Source organism: Furipterus horrens, unplaced genomic scaffold (assembly GCF_987537825.1).
Source record: "Furipterus horrens unplaced genomic scaffold, mFurHor1.1.pri manual_scaffold_5, whole genome shotgun sequence".
In the NCBI taxonomy this organism is placed as follows: domain Eukaryota; kingdom Metazoa; phylum Chordata; class Mammalia; order Chiroptera; family Furipteridae; genus Furipterus; species Furipterus horrens.
The window spans coordinates 136297190-136318733 of NW_028327175.1; the positions used below are offsets into that span (position 1 = coordinate 136297190).

The 21544-nt window shown below is 48.7% G+C and overlaps 1 protein-coding gene across 1 annotated transcript in view; it reads left to right on the top strand.

Annotated features, from left to right (window-relative positions):
• Positions 1-14381, top strand: part of TLL2 (tolloid like 2) — a 67981-nt gene extending 53600 nt beyond the window's left edge. Inside the window, exons 12-19 of the mRNA XM_090277917.1 lie at positions 1443-1568; positions 2302-2462; positions 3088-3268; positions 4577-4702; positions 6656-6783; positions 9469-9682; positions 11883-12133; positions 13681-14381. Coding sequence (XP_090134043.1) covers positions 1443-1568; positions 2302-2462; positions 3088-3268; positions 4577-4702; positions 6656-6783; positions 9469-9682; positions 11883-12133; positions 13681-13815 — 1322 coding nt within the window. The 3' untranslated portion in view covers positions 13816-14381. The remainder of the gene's footprint in view (positions 1-1442; positions 1569-2301; positions 2463-3087; positions 3269-4576; positions 4703-6655; positions 6784-9468; positions 9683-11882; positions 12134-13680) is intronic.
• Positions 14382-21544: the final 7163 nt, after the last annotated feature.

Sequence of the window (21544 nt, forward strand, 5' to 3'; positions counted from 1 at the left end):
TTCAGCCCCCTGTGTAGACCATGTCTCCCCTCCTGACCAACTCTGTTGAGCCCAGGAACACATCACTTTTAGAGTTAGCTACGATTGCTGTCTAATATGTGGAATGATGGGATATTTAAAAAATGCCTTTTACCCAGGGGAGAGCAACCTAGTTGATGAGGATTTTGTGCATCATAAACAAGGAAGGTTGAGAGAAAATAGGTTTTTTTGAGCTGGAAGAGGACAGAGTGGACGGAGCATTATGGTTAAAGGGTCTGCATTTTCTGGAGGACCGATGGGTGGAAGTTGCGAGGGGTCCGAATTTTGACGATTCAAACGGCAAAGGATGAGAAATACTTTGAAAATCTGTGAGACTTATTTCTGGGTCTTTTTCAGGGTGGGTCTGAAAAAGGCCATTTACCAGAAATTTGATTAAAAGAATCCCTGCTGAGGTGGCAGGATCGAGAATCTTTTCAGACCTTTGCCAACCAACTCAAAGATATCCTAATTTCATTTACTTTATGTGTAATGAGGTCATTCAAGATTTTGTGGACAACTCTGTGCTTGCCCTGTTCCTACCTTCCATGGTGTTACGAACCACTAATACTTTCCTCCCTGCCCCAACCCTTTCTTCTTCCTAGATTGGGTTTGTTTTGTTTTATTAACATGGTTTCAGTGTTGAGATTTCCCTTCACCAGGTTACCATAAATTGTCAACAGAAAAGAATTGTTCTTTCCTTTTATTTCTGATACTCTTCTTGGAGATGCCTAATGCCTGTTTTTTTGTTTTTTTGTTTGGTTGGTTGGTTGGGTTTTTTTGTTGTTGTTGTTCTTTTTTTGTTTTTTGTCTTCATTGGTTCCTCAGGCTGCTGTTTCTGGGAGATTCTTTAATGACTCCCTTGTTCTCCTTCCGACTCCTCATCTGACTCCCCTGCTGACCGTCTCTCTACGGCCTTTTCCTGAGCACGGACTCTCCTAAGGGCCCGGCATTGTCTGAAACCTTGAAGATGTCCCTGTGCGCACCTCTTCAGATTATTTATAAAAGTGCAAAATCACATATTTTTGTTCTACCTCTAGAGAATACTTATATATCTTCATCTAGAAATGTGTCCCTTTGTCCTTACCCTTTATTTAATGTCCCTGAGAAATTCCATATTTGGGACTGGGGGGAATCAGTGGGGTTGAAATTGGCCGTCTTTGGTATAGAACCTTTGAGGGTTTTTTTGGTTTTGTTTTTTAAATCACTAATGAATACAGCTGACCGAACCCTTCAAAAAATGAAAGCATCCAGGCCTGCTCTGTCCTCAGCTGAGCCTCGCTCTGGCTAATAAGTTTCTCTGGTTGTGTCTCCAGGAGCCATTCTTGTTTGGAGGACACTTGCTGGGGACCCTGGGGTGTGGACTGTGACAGGGAACACAGCAGGCAGCTTTGTGATAATTTAACTGAGTCGCCTTTTCCCCACAGAGGTGGATGAGTGCTCCTGGCCAGACCACGGCGGGTGTGAGCAGCGCTGCGTGAACACTCTGGGCAGCTACAAGTGTGCGTGCGACCCTGGCTATGAGCTGGCTGCCGATAAGAAGACATGTGAAGGTCAGTGCGGGACCTGCCAAGCTGGAATGAGAGGGGCTGGGGGCAAGTCCGAGGGGAAGTGGGCAGAGGCAGGCGCTGGCTGACTGTGAAGCAGCACCAACACTTGGGGTGGGTGATCCACCTCCTTTGTGGAGGGAAAAACAACTCAATCAAATCACAAATGTGAGAGAACGGCCCAAATCACAGGCACGCCATCCTGTCACTGGAGCCTTGGTTTCTTTTCTTCCATGAGCGCATAAAATTCACACGATTATTAAGGTAGAAAATAAAAGCAAAGAGAAACTATGAGCACTCTGGTGTGACTCAACAACGAGCACATTTCATTCACTCCGTTTCCACCTCCCTGGTGCTCTGTCTTCCTTGCCCACCTGCACGACTTTGCTGGTTGGTGTGAGCCAGGCACATTCCATAGCTCGGGCCAAACATTTCTGACTTTCCTTTGGTCCAGGTCATGTGGAGTCCCCAACTATGCCACTGGGTGATGGATTAGCACAAATACATTGTCATTATTTTTAAATGCAGTGAAGACCTTTCCTCAACTTTATCCCTCCAAATCCTCAGTTGAAACTGACGAGAAGAAAGGATGTGGAATTCATCAGTTCAGATTGTCTAACTTTTTTTTTTTTTTTTTTTTTTTTTAATTAAAGAACAGCAGGGCTTATTGCTGCTTCAGGGAGATCGCAGTCACTTGGAACTAAGACCAAACAAATCTCGCTTCTGTCTCCCCGTGCAGTGGCCTGTGGCGGCTTCATTACCAAGCTGAATGGAACCATCACCAGCCCTGGGTGGCCAAAGGACTACCCCACCAACAAAAACTGTGTCTGGCAGGTGGTGGCCCCCGCTCAGTACCAGATCTCGCTTCAGTTTGAAGTGTTTGAACTGGAAGGCAATGATGTATGTCTCTGCGCTCTAACTGATTAGGGACTGTGTTGGGATGTGGCTCGGGGCTGGGAACCAGTAAGGGGTCGGCTGGAAGAAAGGTGGCTTCCTAGGCATCTTCGCTGGGCAGAATCTGGGTACTGTTTGTGCAGCAGTTTCAGCTGGAGCTCCTCTGCAGACAGAGTGCTTGGGTCCTCTTGTCACTGCTAAATCCAAGGAGAATCAGGACAGGGGTGGAAGATGCAGTCTTGGGTGTTGAAAAGGGGAGGTGGTCCAGACAAGTATGTCCCCTGAGGGTTAGTGTCCAGGGAAATGGAGAAGATAGGTGCAGCTGGGGACCAGGATGGTATAAACAGCCTGTTCCCTCCCTTGGGCAGTGGTCACAGGTGACCTAGTCAGCCAAGGCCAAGCAGAGCCCCACAGCCAGAGTGTGGTCAGGCATGCCCCATGTCTATCCCTTGGCCTGGAGGGTCCCCAGTGGGGATCTACAGGACCCTCCTGCTGAACCTGGCCAAGCCGCTCTGGCCAGCAGGCAGGGTGCAGCTCTCAGGAAGGGGATCCTGCAGTGCCCCCTGGGGTCAGGGGCTCCGGGGTGGGGGCATGGGGGGACCGGGCAGCTCCCCATGGCGCTCCCTTGCAGGTCTGTAAGTACGACTTCGTGGAGGTGCGCAGCGGCCTGTCCGCTGATGCCAGGCTGCACGGCAGGTTCTGCGGCTCCGAGACACCCGAGGTCATCACCTCGCAGAGCAACAACATGCGCGTGGAGTTCAAGTCAGACAACACAGTCTCCAAACGCGGCTTCCGGGCCCACTTCTTCTCAGGTGTGGGGGTTGGAGGCAAGGCCACCGTGCTGAGGGCCGCATGGCTGTGCCCGCGTCCGGCCTCTGGGGGCCCTGACCGCTGTCTGCCCAGTGCCCCTGCCTCACAGTATTTCCATGACAAATGACCACCAACTGTGTAGCTGAGAACAAAAGAAATATATTCTCCCAGTTCTGGCGGCCAGAAGCCCTGAATCAAAGGGGGGGTGGGGCGTGTCCTTCGCAGGCTCCAGGGGAGGTGCCTTCCTTGCCTCTTCCTGGCTGCTGTTCTGGTGCTGAAGTGTTGGGTGATCTTCATCTATTAAGTGTTATCCAAGGATTCTTAGTTATCCTCACGAAGCATGGGGGTATAAATAAAATATAAAGTGTTCAGTGGCTCATGACCTTCAATGGGCAGACGGTACAGAGGGGGAAGCGCCTTACCCCTACAGTTACCCTGGTGGGGGTGGGGGGATGGGGAAGGAGGTTGGCCCTCTGTTATTACAGGAAGCAGTTTGCTCAGGAGAGGGCTGCACACGGCCCCGGCCCGGCTTGAGCTCCAAAAACCATAACAATAACACCTGCTAACACTTGAGTTCATACATGATAGATAATAAATAAGAGCTAACATTTATTCAGGGCTGGACGCTGTGCTAAGGGCTTTCCCTGTGCTAATTCATTTCCTCCTCTCAACAGCCCTATGAGGTAAGGAACCATTATTGACTCCACTTTAAAGATGAGGCAGTTGAGGCACAGAGGTCAAGGGCTGCCCAAGGTCACAGCAGCTGGCACTGGTAGAGCAGGGCTGACCCATGGCCCTACACTTACCTCCTCCACAGGCAGGAGGGGGTGTGCAGTTGTGGACTGTGAGCCGCTTGCTCACAGTGTGACTTTGGGGCACACTGGCATTCTCAGCCTCAGTTTCCTTACCTGTAAAAGGGGGGCATAGGCACCTTCCTCCTAAGAATGTGTGAGCATTAACTTAGATAATGTATGGAAAGTGCTTGGGACAGCGCCCATTACATAGTAAATACTCAATACATGATAGGTATTTTTATTATTGTTACTATCATTAGCCTATCCTTTAAGGAACTCCTTTATTTTGGTGGGGAGCAAGAGTGGAGAATATATATATTTAAGTGCTTTAGGAGCATGGGGAATTCACTATATACCAGGGCTGTGTAATACCCAAGAAATGCTGCCTCCCACCTCCCCCCAGGAGGGGACAGTCAGAGTTGGGGTGATGAGGGAGGCTACTTTTGAGGAGGCTCCGAGTTGCGAGGGACCACACAAGTTGGTGGCTCCCCTGAGGAGACCCGTTGATCTCCCCAGACAAGGACGAGTGTGCCAAGGACAACGGCTGGTGCCAGCACGAGTGCGTCAACACGTTCGGGAGCTACCTGTGCCGGTGCAGGAACGGCTACCGGCTGCACGAGAACGGACACGATTGTAAAGAGGGTGAGGCTGGAGCGCGGCCGGGACGGGCGGTGGGGGCCGAGCACCCTGGGCTGCCAGCAGTGTGCTGGCTGTAGGAGTGACAGCGAGGGCCCTGCTTTGGCCCCACTGAGTTTTGGCATCTGCCTTCCCTCCTCCTGCCCTCTCACTGAAGGGGGGTTTTCCCAGGGCAGCTCACTCCTGCAGAGGGGTGGAGTTATTATTGCCAAGTGGCTAACCCCCCAGGCTCCAGGATCAGACGACCCAGGTTTAAATCCTGAATCTCCCGCTTACTAGCTGTGTAACCTCGGATAAGTTACTTAACCTCTCTGAGCCTCGGGTTCCTCTTCTGTTTAACAAAGGGGACTAAACATACCCACTTCTTAAAGCTTTTCTGAGGATTAAATGAGAGAATGCCTAGAAAGTATTTCAGACAGTCTGGGACATATTAAGTACTTGAAATGTTAATAAATATCAGCCTCTATGTCACAATATTATTTACCATATGCAGGTCCAATATTAAAACAGAATTGGGAAAACTTTGCTCCCTGTTCCATTCACTACTGGGAGTTCTTCAGGGCCAGATGGCTTTGACTGTCCAGTGATTCTGGGAAAGGCCTTCCTCTGTACTTACTCCACCCTGCGAAGGGAGTGTGAACATCTTTGATAAACACACAGGCCTCCAGCACTTGGCCCTAACCACAAAGCCCTGCAGAGGACATCGAGGGTGAGGGATAAACATTTTGGAGTCAGGAGATTTGGCTGGGCTCACAGTCTGGTCAGGGCCTTCCTAGACTGTCAGACAATGAGCTCAGATGTCCTTAGAAGCAGGATGCAGCCCCCCTTCCAAGCCCAGCCCTGTGATGCAGACAAGGGCGGTCACGGATTGGGTTGGGAGGCAGGTGGGAAGAACTTGGAAGGAACTGCCATTCTGGAATCTAAAAAATCATCAAACCCCCTGTGAGGTGGGCCTGGGCCAGAACAGTGCTTGCCTCATGTGGGGTGGGAAGGCCGTGAGGGCTGTAAACTCACTGAGGCCCTGCCCGCTGAGCAGTGGCTGCTGCCCTATGGGCTCCCCGGGGGGGGGGGGGGGGGGGCAGGAGGAGCTGGAGTAAACGTCCTGGCAGCTGAGCCCCTGACCCTGCAGCACCTGTTCTGGGGGCAGAGGATCAATGAGCAGCAGGACCTCCTTGCAGCCACTTCACCCGCCACTAGCCCCCTCCCATGCCCTCTCCAGCTCCCTCAGCCTGAAACCACAGAGGTACAACGCCCACCCCCTCAGCTCCCTCTGTTTCTTAGTCATTGCAAAGGCAAACCCAGGTTCCAGTCCTGACTCTCCCCATTACTAGCAGGTCGCTTACCTGCTCTAACTTTCATGTTTCTCATTTGGAAAGCGGGAAAGATAAAATGAGAGAATGTGTTCTGAGTGTTTCACCCAGCGCCCAGCACAGAGGGAGACAAATTCTAATGACTGGACAAAATGCCACTCACTGAGCAGGCCGTGGGGCCGCTCTTTACTAACAGCACTGTAACCAGGGCAACATCGCAGCCTCCAAACAAAACTGCTCTGAAGAACTGCATTTACTCCACATAATTTCCTTACGAGGCTGGCACCCCTTTTACAAATGAGCACATCAAGATTTGATATTTGCGCCAAGTCCAAGTCCCGCAGCTTGAAGAGGGTGGAGCCAGGGTCCCTCTGACCCCAGGCCTATGCCCCAAACCATTAACTCTACCTTATTTCCACTGAAAGCCAAGAGGAGCTGGCTCCTGAGCCACCACCAGAAAGGCGGCAAAGCCCAACCAATCAACAGATCTCTAAGCCACGTGACACTTGATTCAGGCTGACCCCTGCTCCCACATTTTCTAATGACGTGTGACCAACAGTGAGGGACAGATGACTTCTTAGAAAGCCTCCGAGTGAATCACTTCTCTCTCTGCATGCATCCCCACCCCCACCCCTGCCCCCACCCCCAGCTGGCTGTGCGCACAAGATCAGCAGTGCAGCGGGGACCCTGGCGAGCCCCAACTGGCCCGACAAATACCCCAGCCGGCGGGAATGCACATGGAACATCTCTTCGACCGCAGGCCACAGGGTGAAACTCGTGAGTCATTTTCATAGTTAATGGACAACAGGGACAGAGACATGGGGATGCGTCTCTGCTCTTCCACTTCTCAGCTCTGAAACTTGGGGAAGTTACTCAACACTTCTCAGTCTTTGTTTCACAATCTGGAAAGTGGAGGTGCCAGTGAACCCTGCCCCCTGGGGCTGTTGTGCGGATGACAAGGGGCTGCATGTAAAGCCCTCAGCACAGGTGGCAGGTGAGAAAAGCTCTATGAATAACACCTGCTCGCGGAGGGACCAGAGTGAGGCAGAACCTGCCACATGGTGCTGTTTGAGATTTCATTGTTCCTGTTTTATCTTATTTTTCTTCATAAATCAGTACGTTCTTGAGGTTCGAAAAAGAGTAATCAGTACAGAGGGCTGGGAAGCAATAACTGAAAATTTCCAGATCCCTTGTGCCACTCTAGAACTGACATCTCTGAACATTTTTGGGTGAATCTTCCAGACATTTTCTATGTACATACAATGACGTATGTACATTCATGGGAAAATAAATATACATATATCCTTTTTCTTGCCCCAACTTCTCAAATGGACACTTATTATTCATACTCTTCTACGACTTAGAGTTTTTCAATTAAAGATAGCAAATTAAGTTATTTATGCTAATTTGCTCTTGAGTTAAAAAAATATATCTTCTAAGCCTTTCTTCAAAGTCCCATGCAAGCGTAAGATTGTGGTCTGCACACCACGCTCCGTTATTTCAAAGAAAAATGAGCCTTTCCCACAAGTCTCTTTCTCAGCTCCCAGGGACTCCCAGGTCCTGGAGTGTAAAACAAATCTCTTGCCAGAAGTTGCTGTACTTGAGACAAACAGTTTTTCAATGAGTTGTTCAGACTCGGGGTGAGTAAGCTCTTCAGAAGGCATGTGGATGTCGCTCTGAATTATGGAGAGTAATGCAGGGAGACTGGAAGGGGACAAAGGGCAACATGATGATAAATAGATGTGGCCTGGGGCTTGCTTAGGTGTTGATTGGCAAGAGCCGTGAGGACAGGTGGGTGAAGGGGCACCCAGGCTGGAGCGTGGGTGCTAGTATATCTCTGTGCCAGGCCTGGGGCATCAAGGAGTGGAGAAGGCAGGGCCCCTAACCACAGGGTGCTCACAGTGGGCACCTTATATGCATGGCTGCCATGTGGGAAATGCTTTCGGATGCTGCTGTCCTGCGTCGTTCAGAACAGCCTTGAATCTGGGTGAGGGTGAACTACAGAAAACGGCTTAGAGAAGGGCACTCCTTCCGCAAGACTGCCATCTGCTGGAAAATGTTCGCAATGGCAACATAGATATCTGAAGACAGATGGGGCCAGGGCGTGGAAGGTGTGCCCCGGGGTCAGTAACGCGCAATCTGCACAACTGGACACGGAGCTCATTGTCGAAGGGCCACAGGATTTTAGTTGCAAAATCTTTTCCTGTTCTTTAAGGTACTAATGAACTGAACTAACTGACCACAGTGGTCACGGTTAGGCCAAGCCTCAAATTAATCTTGAGGTTCACACGTAAATATGTGCTAGTTTAAAAAAAAAAAAAACCCCTTGGGAAGTGACTGGTGGCTTTATTGATCATGCTCTAATTTTCTTTTTTGCTGCCATCGAATATGAGTTGCATAGTTCCACGTAGCTGCTGTTACACTGCATTGGGACAGCAACCTCTCTTCTGTCCCATTTCCCTCACAGCCATCAGTCGGTCTTCTGCCTAATGTTTGAGAAGTCCTACATTTTGGTATATGACCTGGCATGGTGGGGCTCCCCTGGCTGCTTCAGGGGAGAGTCTTTGAGATGGACAGAAAGAAGGGAGGCAGTATAGTCTGGGGATGCTTAGAAGTGTAGGCTGGAGTTGGGCAGGTTGAAGGTCAAGTCCAATGCCATCCTCTAGCTGTGTAAGCTTGGGTGAGCCACTTAACTTCTCTAAGACTCAGTTTCCCTTTCTACACATTGGGGATAATTAGCTCTTCCCTCCTAGCACCATCAGAATTAAGAGAAAATTCATGGCTCTGCATGGAAAAATTCCATTCAACTCATGTCAGCCACCACGAGGATGACAACTCAGAGCAGCGTGTACTTCATAAAGCTTCAGTCACGTCATTTGTACTGAAGAATTGCACAGCATAGTGCAGAGGTTAAAGGCACGGGCTCTGGAGCCAGACCTCCTGGGCATGACCTGGCTCTGCCATTGGGGACCTTGGGCAAGTCATCTGACAGCTCTGTGCCTCAATTTCCCTGTCTGTAAAGTGGGGTTTAAAATGGTAGACACATCACAGAGTTGTGAGGATTAATACTTGTAAAGCACTTAAAACTGCTCCTGGCCTGCAGTGAGCCTTGGTTATCGCTGGTCTGATTAAGTGATGGAGAAGCTGTGATGTGATGGAAGGAGCTCAGATGTCAACAAGCATTTAAGCCACCCGGACCCAGCCATCTCATCTGCAAAGTGGTTACAGTAGCTATAGCTCATATAATTACTTCCTAGGGTTGTTTTGGAGACTAAAAGAGGAGCCAAGTCCAGGCCCTCTCTACAGATGTCACCATGGTCACCATGGCTCCACGCCCCCTGCGCAGCTGGCTGGGCGGACACGTGTCCTGCCTCACCCTGTCCTCCTCCACCCCTGGGGAGGTGGCCCCCACCCTGGCTGACCGCCAGGCCCTTGCCTCACTTTGTGCTTTTCCATCTCCAGACATTTAATGAGTTTGAGATCGAGCAGCACCAGGAATGTGCCTACGACCACCTGGAAGTATACGATGGACCCAACAGCCTGGCCCCCATCCTTGGCCGCTTCTGTGGCAGCAAGAAACCAGACCCCGTGGTGGCTTCTGGCAGCAGCTTGTTTCTTAGGTTTTATTCAGATGCCTCGGTGCAGAGGAAAGGCTTCCAGGCGGAGCATAGCACAGGTGTGTGAGCCTCCCAGCCTTGGGGGCTGGAGATAGATGGGGGATAAAGGCTGGGAGAGGTCTGCCTTTTATTCTGACTGTGTGTGTGTGTGTGCGCGTGTGTGCGTGTGTGTGCGTGTGTGTGATAATACCATGTCCCTTTTAAAATGAAACATGGGCAATGATAGGGGGAAGGGTTGCTTTTTTAAATGTCTTTAACTGACAACGTTTAAAGTGGGCCACATCATTTCCTCCTCTCCTCCTTCCCCCGTCCTCCCTTTTAAAAATTTATTTGTAATTTTATTGGTCTTTGAAATCCAAAGGTCTGGGAGCTGAGTGCTGGAGAGTGGCCCTTTCTAAGGACGAGTTCCAGAAAATGAAATAAATGTCTGTTCCCCATTATTTGCCCTTCACTTAAAACATAAGTAGCTTTATTTGGTCCTTTGGAAGAAATATATATGGTTATTAACTGACATATCAGCTTTGTTAAATAGAAGAATGTCAATAAGAAAATTGGCTCTGCTCTTTAACCATTAAAATGTTACCACCTGGGGCTAGAACCCATGGAAGCAACTTTGAGTCTTTGATTCTGGCATCCGTCAGGGGACTCTGTGAAGTTCTCGGATCCCTTTAACTGCCCTCCTCCCAGCTTTTTTTTTTTTTTTTTTTCAGAGCCAGAAAATATGAATCGGGTAAAACAAAATGACAACCGGTGCCCATAGGCAGCTTAGCCGTCCTTGCCTAGCAGAAAACGCTTCATTGTTTGCACCCTCTCAACTCCTTAATGGGTTCTAGCTTCCCAGAGGGAAATTTAAAAGCCATTGACTAGTGACTTTACCCTTTTGTTCCTACAGAGAGAGCAAAGATGCTTGAGGTGCGTTGCGGTCCTGGCGGGAAATGGCGGTGTGCTCAGATAGAGTTGTTATTTGAGGAGAATTTAATAAAGGACAAAGAGGCGGGCAGGGTGTGGGGTCACCCACAAAGGACAGTGCAGCAACCAGGACTAGGAACTGTAGGGCTGTCACTACCCCCAGATGTGGATGAGAAGCAGTTTCTGGAGTTTGGAGACAGAAGGGGGGCAAGCAAAGGACCCCTGGGCAGGAGCCGTGGCCTTTAGTTGGAGAACATAGCCTTGGTGACCAGGCAGGGAAGGAACCTGGGGCTAAATACCCTCACCTACCTCTCTCTGCTCCCTCCTCTGAGCTGCTGGTGCTCCCGTGGCTGAATCCAAACGGAAGGCAGAGGACAAGGGGGCCCGCCCATGTCGAGCTAAAGGTCTGCCTCCTGACTCCTGAGGATGGAAAGGTGCTCTGGCAGCAGGGAGAGAAGGCCTCCTGCCCTGCTCTGTGCCCATCACTCTGCCATCTTCATCTCAGAGATTTGAACTTTTTAAGAGACCGCTCACAGCGAGAAGACATTCTAAGCCAATGGGGCCTGGATAGTGCAGAAGCCATGTGCTGGGGAGCTCCAAGTCCCTCGGGGGCGTGAGACACATGAGGACAGACAGCGAGGAATTTGCTTCCAAAGTTTCTGGTGCTTTATAATCTCTGATCACTGTCATTTATCCATTTATATTTTGTGGCCTCTAGTAGTCTAGACACAAGATAGCATGGTATGCAGGCCAACTAGAGTTTTGGTTCTGGTAAAAACCCCAGAAACCAGGAATACAGAATAGAAAGTATGAGGCACAGCTCACTAGTGACACGCACAGGCGCCTCAGGGCGGCCTGCGGTCAGCGCTCCAGGTGTGGGACCAGTCAGGTCTATTCTGAGGTTCCTAGTTGTCAGACTTGACCACAGGGGTTCTGATGTACTTTTGGTGCCCTCTGTTGGCAAAAACTACAAATTACACAAAGTCGGTCTGGCTGGTGTGAGCCCTTGGCAGATGCTGTATTTCCAGGGAGTTAAGTGGTCAAGATCCAGGCAGCTAGCCTTTTTTTTTTTTTTTTTAAGCAGTCTGCTCAGATATCCCCGGAGGCCTTATTTGGCTCAACCTGGGAACATCGGGCCTTGGCTGGTAAGGGCCGATTTGGATCCCGCAGTGAGCTCTGAAACTCAGAGCCATGGTCCTCTGTAAAACGCAATGATGAGGAGGCTGCCCGGCCTCGCCCACAGGGCACACGCAGACTTTGCAGAGAAAGCAAAGGGTGTGAAGTGGGGGTCGGGGGTGACCCATGGGTTCTCTGTGCGGAGGAAGCATCGTGGTTCTCTCTCCACTCCAGAGTGCGGGGGCAGGCTGAAGGCTGAAGTGCAGACCAAAGAGCTCTATTCCCACGCCCAGTTTGGGGACAACAACTACCCGAGTCAGGCCCGCTGCGACTGGGTGATCGTGGCGGAGGATGGCTATGGCGTGGAGCTGATATTCCGGACCTTTGAAGTGGAGGAGGAGGCCGACTGCGGCTATGACTACATGGAGGCCTACGACGGCTACGACAGCACAGCGCCCAGGCTCGGCCGCTTCTGTGGCTCTGGCGTGAGTCCCACCCAGGGCTCTGGGCTCAGGGGACAAAGCCTGATCATTCAGAGCAAGAGTAGCGTGGGCAGACCCATCTAGGTTTGAGTCCTAGCTCCCTGCCACTTACGAACACCAGCCAGGGTGTCTATTCTGCTGGGATAAAGTGGGAAATTTGGAGAATAGTCAGAGAGGAGGTTGGGAAGGAAGGGAGCCAGGGACCTATTCATAAAGGCCTCGGACTGAGCTCAGCTACTAAAGAGCATTTTCTATTTAGAACTTGCTTCCTATTTTTGCAAAACACATCCTCCATTTTTGTTTGGCTTTGTGGCTTTTAAATTTTTTTAATTATATTTTTGTATATCACCTATCTTTATCATTCTCTCTCCCGAGCAAAACCAAATGCTTATGAAAATTATGACTCACCATGATACAATAAAGATAATAGTTATGCTGAAGATCATCATCATTTTTCTCACTTTCACCTCTTTCCTCAGCCAGAGCCCTTCTGTTCACTGTTTCCCCAGCACCTGACAAAGGGCCTGCCAAATAGCTGGTGTTCAGTGAAGGAGTGTGGCCCAGCAGTACAGCATCCTGATCCCAATATGGTTGCAGCATGCTGGGCACTGCCCACACCAGGCCTCCAGTCCGCTCCTTTTCTCACCTCCAGGGCTCATCACTCAAGCTTCTTTGCTACTGGCTGGTTGCACAGCCAATGATTTTGGAGTCACTAGTGCTCCTTGTGCTAATCAGAACCCCAAACTGGCATTTATATGTCTTTGAATAACTTCATCTTCCTGCACCCTCCCAAAAACAGCATGTGCTGTAACCAATGCAGTGCCTTCCATAGAAAACATCTTTCAAACTGTGGGTCCACATGCCAAGGAAAACCTTGGCATGTCCTGAGCAGTGAAGTCTGTGGGAAGTCCAGTGTGGTTCCACTAGAATCTGGCAGGCAGCAGCCTTGGAACCTGGCTCCCATTCATGAATCACCTGGCAAAACCTTCCTGACAAATGTAGTAGTTCCATCACTCCTTTTGTCCTTGGACAGGACACAGTCTAAAAATGTCTTTTGTTTTAGGTCTCCTGGGAGACACATCACACTGGTGTCCCTAGAGCTGGATGATTCTTGGCACATGCTTTACCATCAGAAAGACCTGAGCTTGGGTCCTGCCTATCATGTGAACTTGAGTCTCAGTTTCCCCAAGCATAAAATGGAGATAGTACCTGCCTTATAAAGTTTAGTAAAATTTCTGTGAGATAAGATCCAAAAGTGCATAGACCAGTGCCTGGCCCTTCTATACACTGAATAAATTCTATGTGAGCTGTTTGTCTAGGGTTGTCTTTGGAACTGCAGGGTCCTGGGAACTATCTGGAGCAGAATTTGCAATGCTTTCCTTCCAAAATGAGCTGTACTGGTGCCTTCAGAGGCTCTGGTGCCAGGGATGGCTCATGGCAACATCAATCATCCTGTGTCTTTGTGTAAGGTTCTGTCTCATCCTTATTTCAAACTCCAACCACAGCCAACTGGCTTAAAGTCCCCTGCTTTTCCTTTCTCCTCCCCTCAGCCATTGGAAGAAATCTACTCTGCAGGGGATTCTCTGATGATTCGGTTCCATACGGATGATACCATCAACAAGAAAGGCTTCCAGGCCCGGTACACCAGCACCAAGTTCCAGGACGCCCTGCACATGAAGAAATAATGTCAATGCTCTCAGAAGACAGTGACTGAGAAGGTTTTTTATAAAAATAGCACCTTGTGAATCTGCTCTAAACAGTATACAGTATTTTTCTCAAACAAAACCTCAAAATCTAGTCTTGGAGGTGTATATTTGATGAAGTTTGGCCAACAAGGAAGAGAGAAAATGTTCTTTTGATTCCAGCTACAAACATTAATCCATTGTGGAATTTTAAAGAAGCTTAAGGTTTAAAGTCAGTGGTCATTTAAGCTATGCCTGTTATTACCCATTGTCCTTGTCACTTGCTCCTATGGGGCAAAAGGCCATCCCTTCAGTCAGTCATTCCTCCATTTCTGGATGTGCTTCCTTAGGTGCCAGTAATGTGACCGTGTCCTGGAGATTCGGGCTGTCTTCTGTCTACACTGGGCAATGAGGATAAGAGCTTGGCTGTGGCTCATTTGTTACTTGGAGCTTTGGCTGGAGACATGTTAAAAGGCATCACAGTAAGCGGCACACAGAGGGAACTTGAGTATGAGAATCATCGTCACAAATTTAGGAGACCTCAAGCCTTTTCTCTGTGTCATCGGCTCTCCCTGCCCCCTATTTTCCCCCTTATCCCTAATTGCATCAGAGTGCTGAGGCATCTGCTGTGAATTCCAGCAGGGCATTTGCTGGTGAAGGTCCCCAGTTTGCTGAGGAGAAAACATCCTGGCTTGTTCTGATGCTCCTTTGCTCACCGACTTTGAGAAGACTCCACTGTGCACCGTGCGATTCCATGGGCTCAGAAGAACCTGTCTTCCTGCAGCTCTGGAGGCACCAGCTGTGGTTGACCTTGACTCTTTGACAACCAGTTCAAACTGCATTTGCAAGATGTGCAAAGACATCTCATGAAGGCCCAGTTCAGGTCCCTTGTGAGGTGAACACTGTTGAAAACTGGTTAATTATAAGTTATGTAAGAATCAACACCTTGTGAAACAAGTTAACCTTGTCTAACTTCCTGTAACCGATCAGGTGAAAGAGTGCATTGGTGACTCTGCTCAGATGAACCAACCTGCAATCAGAATTCACCACACTGGGCACTTGTTCTAGAGAAGGGTAGAGGATGTTGTTTACATAATTTTAGAACCTCCAGGTAAACTTTAAAAAGCGAGGTAGATTTGAATGGCATTTCATTAAGGCGTCTTTGGGCATTATGAGCTAAAAGCTGTGGTATGTAGCTTTAAAAGAGTATTTATGTTGGGATAATTTTAAGTAATGTTTACATAGCCACCAGTCCTATTTGGCTGGTATTGAACGCAGGACAGAGCACCAGAGTGTTTTCAGTGAGCGCAGACAGCTCCCAAGCACCAGGATTCCTTTGGGCTGGATCAGCATTATTTTAAACAACGTATTTGCAAAAGGTTAAAGGTTATATTTTTAAAATATCAGAATATGCCCCCAGAGGACTATGACTAATTAAAATATTGCTGGGAGTAAAAAAGAAAGATGGAAAATGCATGGAAATATTTTTCCTTATAACAAAAAATCAAACTATTATTATGAATAATAATATATGTCTGTATATATGTATGTATGTGAAGGACCAGCTGTCAGAGCCTTAAATCAGTGCAGTGTGATACATGCCAACCCGCTGGCCACAGCTTTACAGAGCAGGCCCTCCTGGACCGGCCTTGTAACTCGCTCGTCCCCTTTCACCAGGCTCTCTCTCGGCCTCTCCGGACCCTGTATGGAGGTTCAGCCTACATTCTCAGATTGTGATAGAGCGCAGACCCTGCCCCAGGGAATTTTTGGTTCAGTGAATAGAGCAGCTTGTCTCGTGGTTCAGGTCTCACCTGCCTGTTAGGGTGGATTCCATTTCTCTGATTTTTGTATTTTTCTATGGTTTTATTTTGTCTCAGCTTATCTGTCCAAGTTAAAACTGAAGTCAGGGTTCATAAGGTGGTTGTTGAGTAGTCTCTTTTCAAAGACATAAAAATTGTGCAGTTTCAGCCCGTAGAGGTCTCAAAAGAATGCCCTGGAAAAGTGGGAGGGAGTCAGTCAGCTTTGTCTTCCCCTGGTGAAACAGTGGGACTCATTTTTATCTCTTTAGCATGGGTGTTTTCAAAAACACACAACTTCAACAATTGTCAACCTTCTGGCCAATTTGAAGCAATGGGACTCTTATGAAAACCTTTACTTAGGCCTTCTGGGAGTGACTATTTCCAGCGAAGACAAGCTCTGATTCAGCTGGGTCTGGCCCAATTGCTCCCCTGGAAGCTCACACTCATGGGATGTACGCACAAGGCAGGTTCTGCAAGGGTCTGATGGCTGGCTTCATGGAGAAAAGTCCATTCAGCAGAAAGATTCAGGCTCCCTGCCCCGGCTCTTCCAAATGCTAAGTGACCTCCTGTACACCTCCCTGGATAGAGACAAAGGAGTCAGGGGACATTGCTTCTAGCCAGCTTTGTCCCTTAATTGGGCTCCATGCCTCGGGGATGTCACGGAGCTCCGAGACTAGCTTCAGTTCAGAAAATTATCTTGATGACCTGATGAAATATTTGGGGTCTGTGTCTTCAGCCTGGTCCAGTTCTAATGTGATCTGGTCTAGCAGAAACTAGAACCTTGATCTGGGGCAGGGTAAGGGTCTGGAATTAACTTTAACCTGCAGAATTTCTCCAAACAGACAAAACGAGTCTCTGTGTTAGTTCCCTGTAACTTTATTTTCTTCTAAAGTGAAGTTTTCTGTTATTCATGATATGTTCAAATTGTTTCAATCATTTGTAAAATCTTGTTAACTGGTAAGTTCACACTGGGATTTTCCATTGAGTTGGTCCCTTCTATAAGTTTCAAATAATTCCTTGTGTTGTCATTGTTCAGTTTTGAACAAATCTTCCCATGGCTCCGGCAGATGTCTTTCCAGTGTCCTCCGTACCCTGTACTTCTGGAAAACAATCCCAAATGCCTAAAAGTTTTCTGCAAAAAAAGAAAAAAAGAAAACTGTTTAGAGTGTTACCTATAAATATATTGTATTTTTTATTTTGTGTAATTTTCCGTTTGATGAAGTGTTGTCAGTTTCGAAGAGAAAGTGGAGAGGAGCTGACGTGTCTCTGTCTAGAAAGAATTGTTTCATTAAAGAATGTGCTTTGATTGATGTGTCCTGGGTATATATCACCAGTTCAGATAAGATTGTTCCTCGTGATAATGTTTTTCCCCAATACCACAAAAACTCGGGGAGCATAGAAAAAGGGGGTCCTTCTCTATGGCCTTCCACTCTCCAGTGAGTACCCAGTGCCCAACTCCAGAGCAGAGCTCCCTGTTGGACCCAGAAAGTCATGAGCAAAGGTAAAGGTGATTTCAAAGTTGCCCCCTTTCTTGGACCTGGACAGGCTGGTAATTTGACAACATAAATATTATGGAGATGGTTGCTCCTACAAGGGTGTAGATGTGGTAGACATCTTCTGTTTGTCTCTCAGCAACTCTCCCTGCTTGTCTCCACACAGTTTTGTGCCTGAGGACCACATCTGACGTTAAAACTGAAGGTCATGGCTCCTATAAGGTGGCCTTTTTTCTCTGGGCTCTGGCAGCCACTCCTTCCACTTGCCCCTTCAGGTCTAGGGGTGGTAATGACATTCTGCTGGCCTACCCCTGGGGTACTGCATTATTTGTCCCCACAGGGGACCTTTATAAATAATCCTTTTAATAAGTCACCTCCCCCTAAATACAGCAAATTGAGTATATCACTCATTTCCTGTGGAGACCCTGACTGATAGATGGTCATTTCTAACTCAAGGACAGACTCCATCTAATCAAGAACAGTCTTTGTAGGTTGACCAGATGAAGAGAATTTTAGGTATTCTTGGAATTTTGTGGGTCATATCAGGGAAGGGAAATGAGGGCCCATATTTTTAAAAACTCAGATTCAGTGCCAAACTATTTGACACATACTGGTTCTGTGCCGTCCGTGGAGTGTCAAGGTTTTATGATTTTTCTACCTTTTGCTGCCACCAGTACCTAAAGGATGAGCTCCAGTGGCACAAGGGCATGACTGCATGATGGGTCAGTCAGGGTAAGGTAGCTTATGTGGCAATAAAACAACCCCGGAATGTCAGGGGCTTTGCATAAGAAGGTTTATTTTTTGCTCCAACTACATAGTCATTTACAATGTCTGCTGGCTCTTCCATGGCGTCCTCAGTCAGGTCTGGGCTGGGCTGATGGACCAGGTGCTGCTTGGACCAGAGCTGGCTCCGGTGTCAGAAGGAAGAAGGTTTGAAGGATCACCTGCTGGCTCTCACAATGCCTGCTCATGGTGCATCGCTTCTACTCACACGGCATTGGCCAGATCGAGTCACATGGCTACTTTTACCTTCAGGTGAAGAGTGAGATGAACTAGAAATACCTGTGGACGCCACTGATGACTCTCACCTGTGACATTCAGAGACAGGGAAATGACCAGAATCCTGCTTTCTAACATTTTACTTCATCACCACTTCCTTACTGACATTTTAGATAAAGGTTTTAACAATTAGAATAAGGCCACCTATCATTTAGAATGAACCAGCTTTAATTTTTTAATTTTTATTTATTTAAATCCTTACCCAGGGACAATTTTTTTCATTTCTTTGAGAGAGAGAAGAGAAACATCGATGAGAGAGAAACATCAATTGGTTGCCTCTTGCACATTCCCCAACCAGGGATCAAACCCGCAACCTGGGTATATGCCCTGACCGGGAATCAAACCTGCAACCTCTCAGTCTACAGGACGACACTCCAACCAACAGAGCCACACCAGCCCGGGCAGAATGGACCAACCTTTTAAATTAACTGACCAGTTTAAACTGACTACCTGGCAGGCAAGCCAGCAGTGTAATTGGGCTTGTACAAATGTAAACAGTGGCAACATATAAATGATCAGAGCATCTCACAGTTGGTGGCCCTAACCTCTCACCCACCACGGGCGTTCCTTCTGCAACATCTCAGGAAATAATTCTCAGCCTAATGCTTCCAGAGGAGCAGAGCGCACTCCCTCCACCCATGCCCTCTTCTTTGGGTGATGGTGCCAAGCTGCTTTTGCAGAACCACCTCTTCTCACGTTAGATGGACCTACACAGGGCAGACTGTCAACCAGGTGGCAGGTCCTCTTTGGGCACGAGACTCAAGCCAGACCATAAGATCATCTTCCTGGAATTAGAGTCTTGATCAAGGGGGAAAGGGGCTGAAATATTTGGGGGCTCATTTCCCTGGGAGGATATCCAGAGAGGACTGTCTGGGAGTCCCTGCTGCTGAAGCCTCAGGAGCAACCTAGCAATGTCTTCCCACAGCCCCGTTCCCTGGCCTGAGCCACCACCCAACCAATTAACCCCCTTCTTCTAAGTTAATCAGAGCCTGTTTTGATGCTTGTGACCAGGGGACCATGGCCTACCCAGACTCTTAGTCCAGGGCACCGCTGACTAGAGGTCTTAGCAGTTCTTCCAAAGGACTAGCATGTTCATTGGAGGGAGAGCCGGTGATCAGTGGATGCTCAGCCAACAAAAAGTCAGAACAGGACCTCAGTGGCCTCACCCATCCACAGACAGCCTGACCAGCAGGCACTGGGACCATGAACTGAAGTTCCTGGGTCCAGTTATCTGGTTCAGATGTGATTCTGTGCTCACCAAGCAAAAGTTAGAAGCATAATTTGTACCAGTTGTGCTGACTTAAGTCGTCCAGTCATTGCCAACAGTATCATCCCCATTTTATGGCTTGGGAGTGAGGCTGGAGGAGTTACGTCACTTGTCTAAGACCACACAGCTTCCAGAAGGACAGCTAAGGCTTTCAATACAGACTTCCCCGGACTACGCCTCCATGATACCCAGGGGCTGATAGGTTCAGTTTAGGCTGATAGAGCCTTGGGAACTGGAAACACCATGAGGTAGAGGTCATGTTGGCCTTGTTCAGGTCAGTACCCCACTGCCTGGATCCCACACACCAAATCTGTTTTTCCAGTATTACCAGACTGAGCAAAGAGTGCCTCCGTCCCCTCTGCTGGCCAAGCCCCAAACCCAGGAGTTGGCTTCATTCTCCTCTTCCCCTCACCTTCTCTCCCTTCCCCAACCCCACATTTTTCCCCATCATCCAATTTCATTGCCTCTGCCTCCACAATAAGTCACAAACCCACCAACTGCTCTCTGTTCCCATTGCCCCCTCCCAGGGCAGCCGCCATCATCGCTCACTTAGACTCTGCAAACTGGTGTCTGGGTTCACACTCTTGTCCTCTGCAGTCCAGGCTCCACAGAGAGTCCGGGAGATCTTTGTCAACACCAGTTAGATCAGGTTCCCTTCCCACTTAGAACCCTTGACAGGCTTCCCATTGCTCTCCAGGAGAAATCTTCCCTGCCCTCCCACACTCACACCGTAGGTCCCTAAGTCACTGTGTCTTTAACTCCCCCGGGGTCTCTCCCTGGTTTCTGCTGCTCCAGGTACACTGGCCATCTCCACCTGCGGGCGCCACAGCTGCTTCAGCCCCAGGGTTTTGCCTTTGAGGCTCCCTCTGCCTGGGATCCTCTTCTCATCTTTCACACGCAGCTTCAATGTCATCTCTCAGGGTGTCGAGAGCACCTGCCTCCAGGTCACGGCTTGCTCCTCCTTTCCAGACCGTTTGCTCCTCCACAGTGACTATTGTCTGCCTGTCCTTGCTGGGACATACTGTCTCTGTGAGTCGAGGCCTCACTTGTCTTATCACCATTTCTGAGAGCAGTGCCCGGAATAACAGAAGGTATCAAAAAGATTTGTTAACAAAATAAAGAAATGCACTCATTGAAATGATCAAGTGTATTGGTCCCAACTCCCTTGTGCTGTGGGCACATGACTCCAACTCCTTCACTGTTTCAGAGAAGCAAACTCCTAGCAGAGAACTCGTAAGAAATAAAAAGCAGCCCAGGTCAGCGGCCTCCTCCAGCTCCAGGAGGGTCCCCATCAAAGTCTGAGAACAGAAAGGGGGGAAGCCAAACTCACCAGTAGGCAGCTCATTGACCAGGGAGTGTGTTCACTGTGGCAGCTACAGTCTTGCCACCAACACAGAGCAGGTCCCCTCCCCCGTGTCCCAGGCATCCTCTGCGGGGATGCTGGTAATGTGCTGACTCCATCATGGCTAGGTCGCCGCTGCCCAGCCGCGGGGCCAGCCTCAGCCTGTCACCCATTGTTCCTAAAGAGTTTCCAGCTGCAGGAGCCTCTGAGCTCTTGGACCAGCTGTGGGTTTTTTGCAGAGTTGAAGGTGTCATCGAGGAAGGAACTTGACAAGTGAGAAGGACATGAAATAAAGGCAAAGAGGGTGGGTAACCCTGGCCACACAGTGGCTGGGAGCAGGAGGGATGGGCCGAGGATTTGGCTACTCCCCTGACCATAAATGACGTGGCCAGGGCTCTCTTAGAGCCATCTCTTGCCCTGTCATCCTTGCTCGCCCAGCTGGATGTCCCTACAAATGCGAGACACAAGCCACTAACTCCAGAGAGAAAGGAGCTTGCTGAGGATAGTGTTCGGAGAAGGTTCTCAAGAGGCTGTCGGGATGGTAAGTGACAGCCGGCATCTTTTGCTCACCTTGACCTTCATTCTCTCTCTGTAAAAACAATTTCCGGGCTTTTAAAGCTCCCATCTCTAATTCTCATATAACTTTTTCCTGGGTGCAATAAAATTAAGGGGTTTGGTTTTAAATTAGTTTCCTATGTGCAAATACTAATCTTTTTTTTTTCTTGTAATTCTCTTCAACTGTTTGCCAATCTCACCTTTATTTATTTATTTA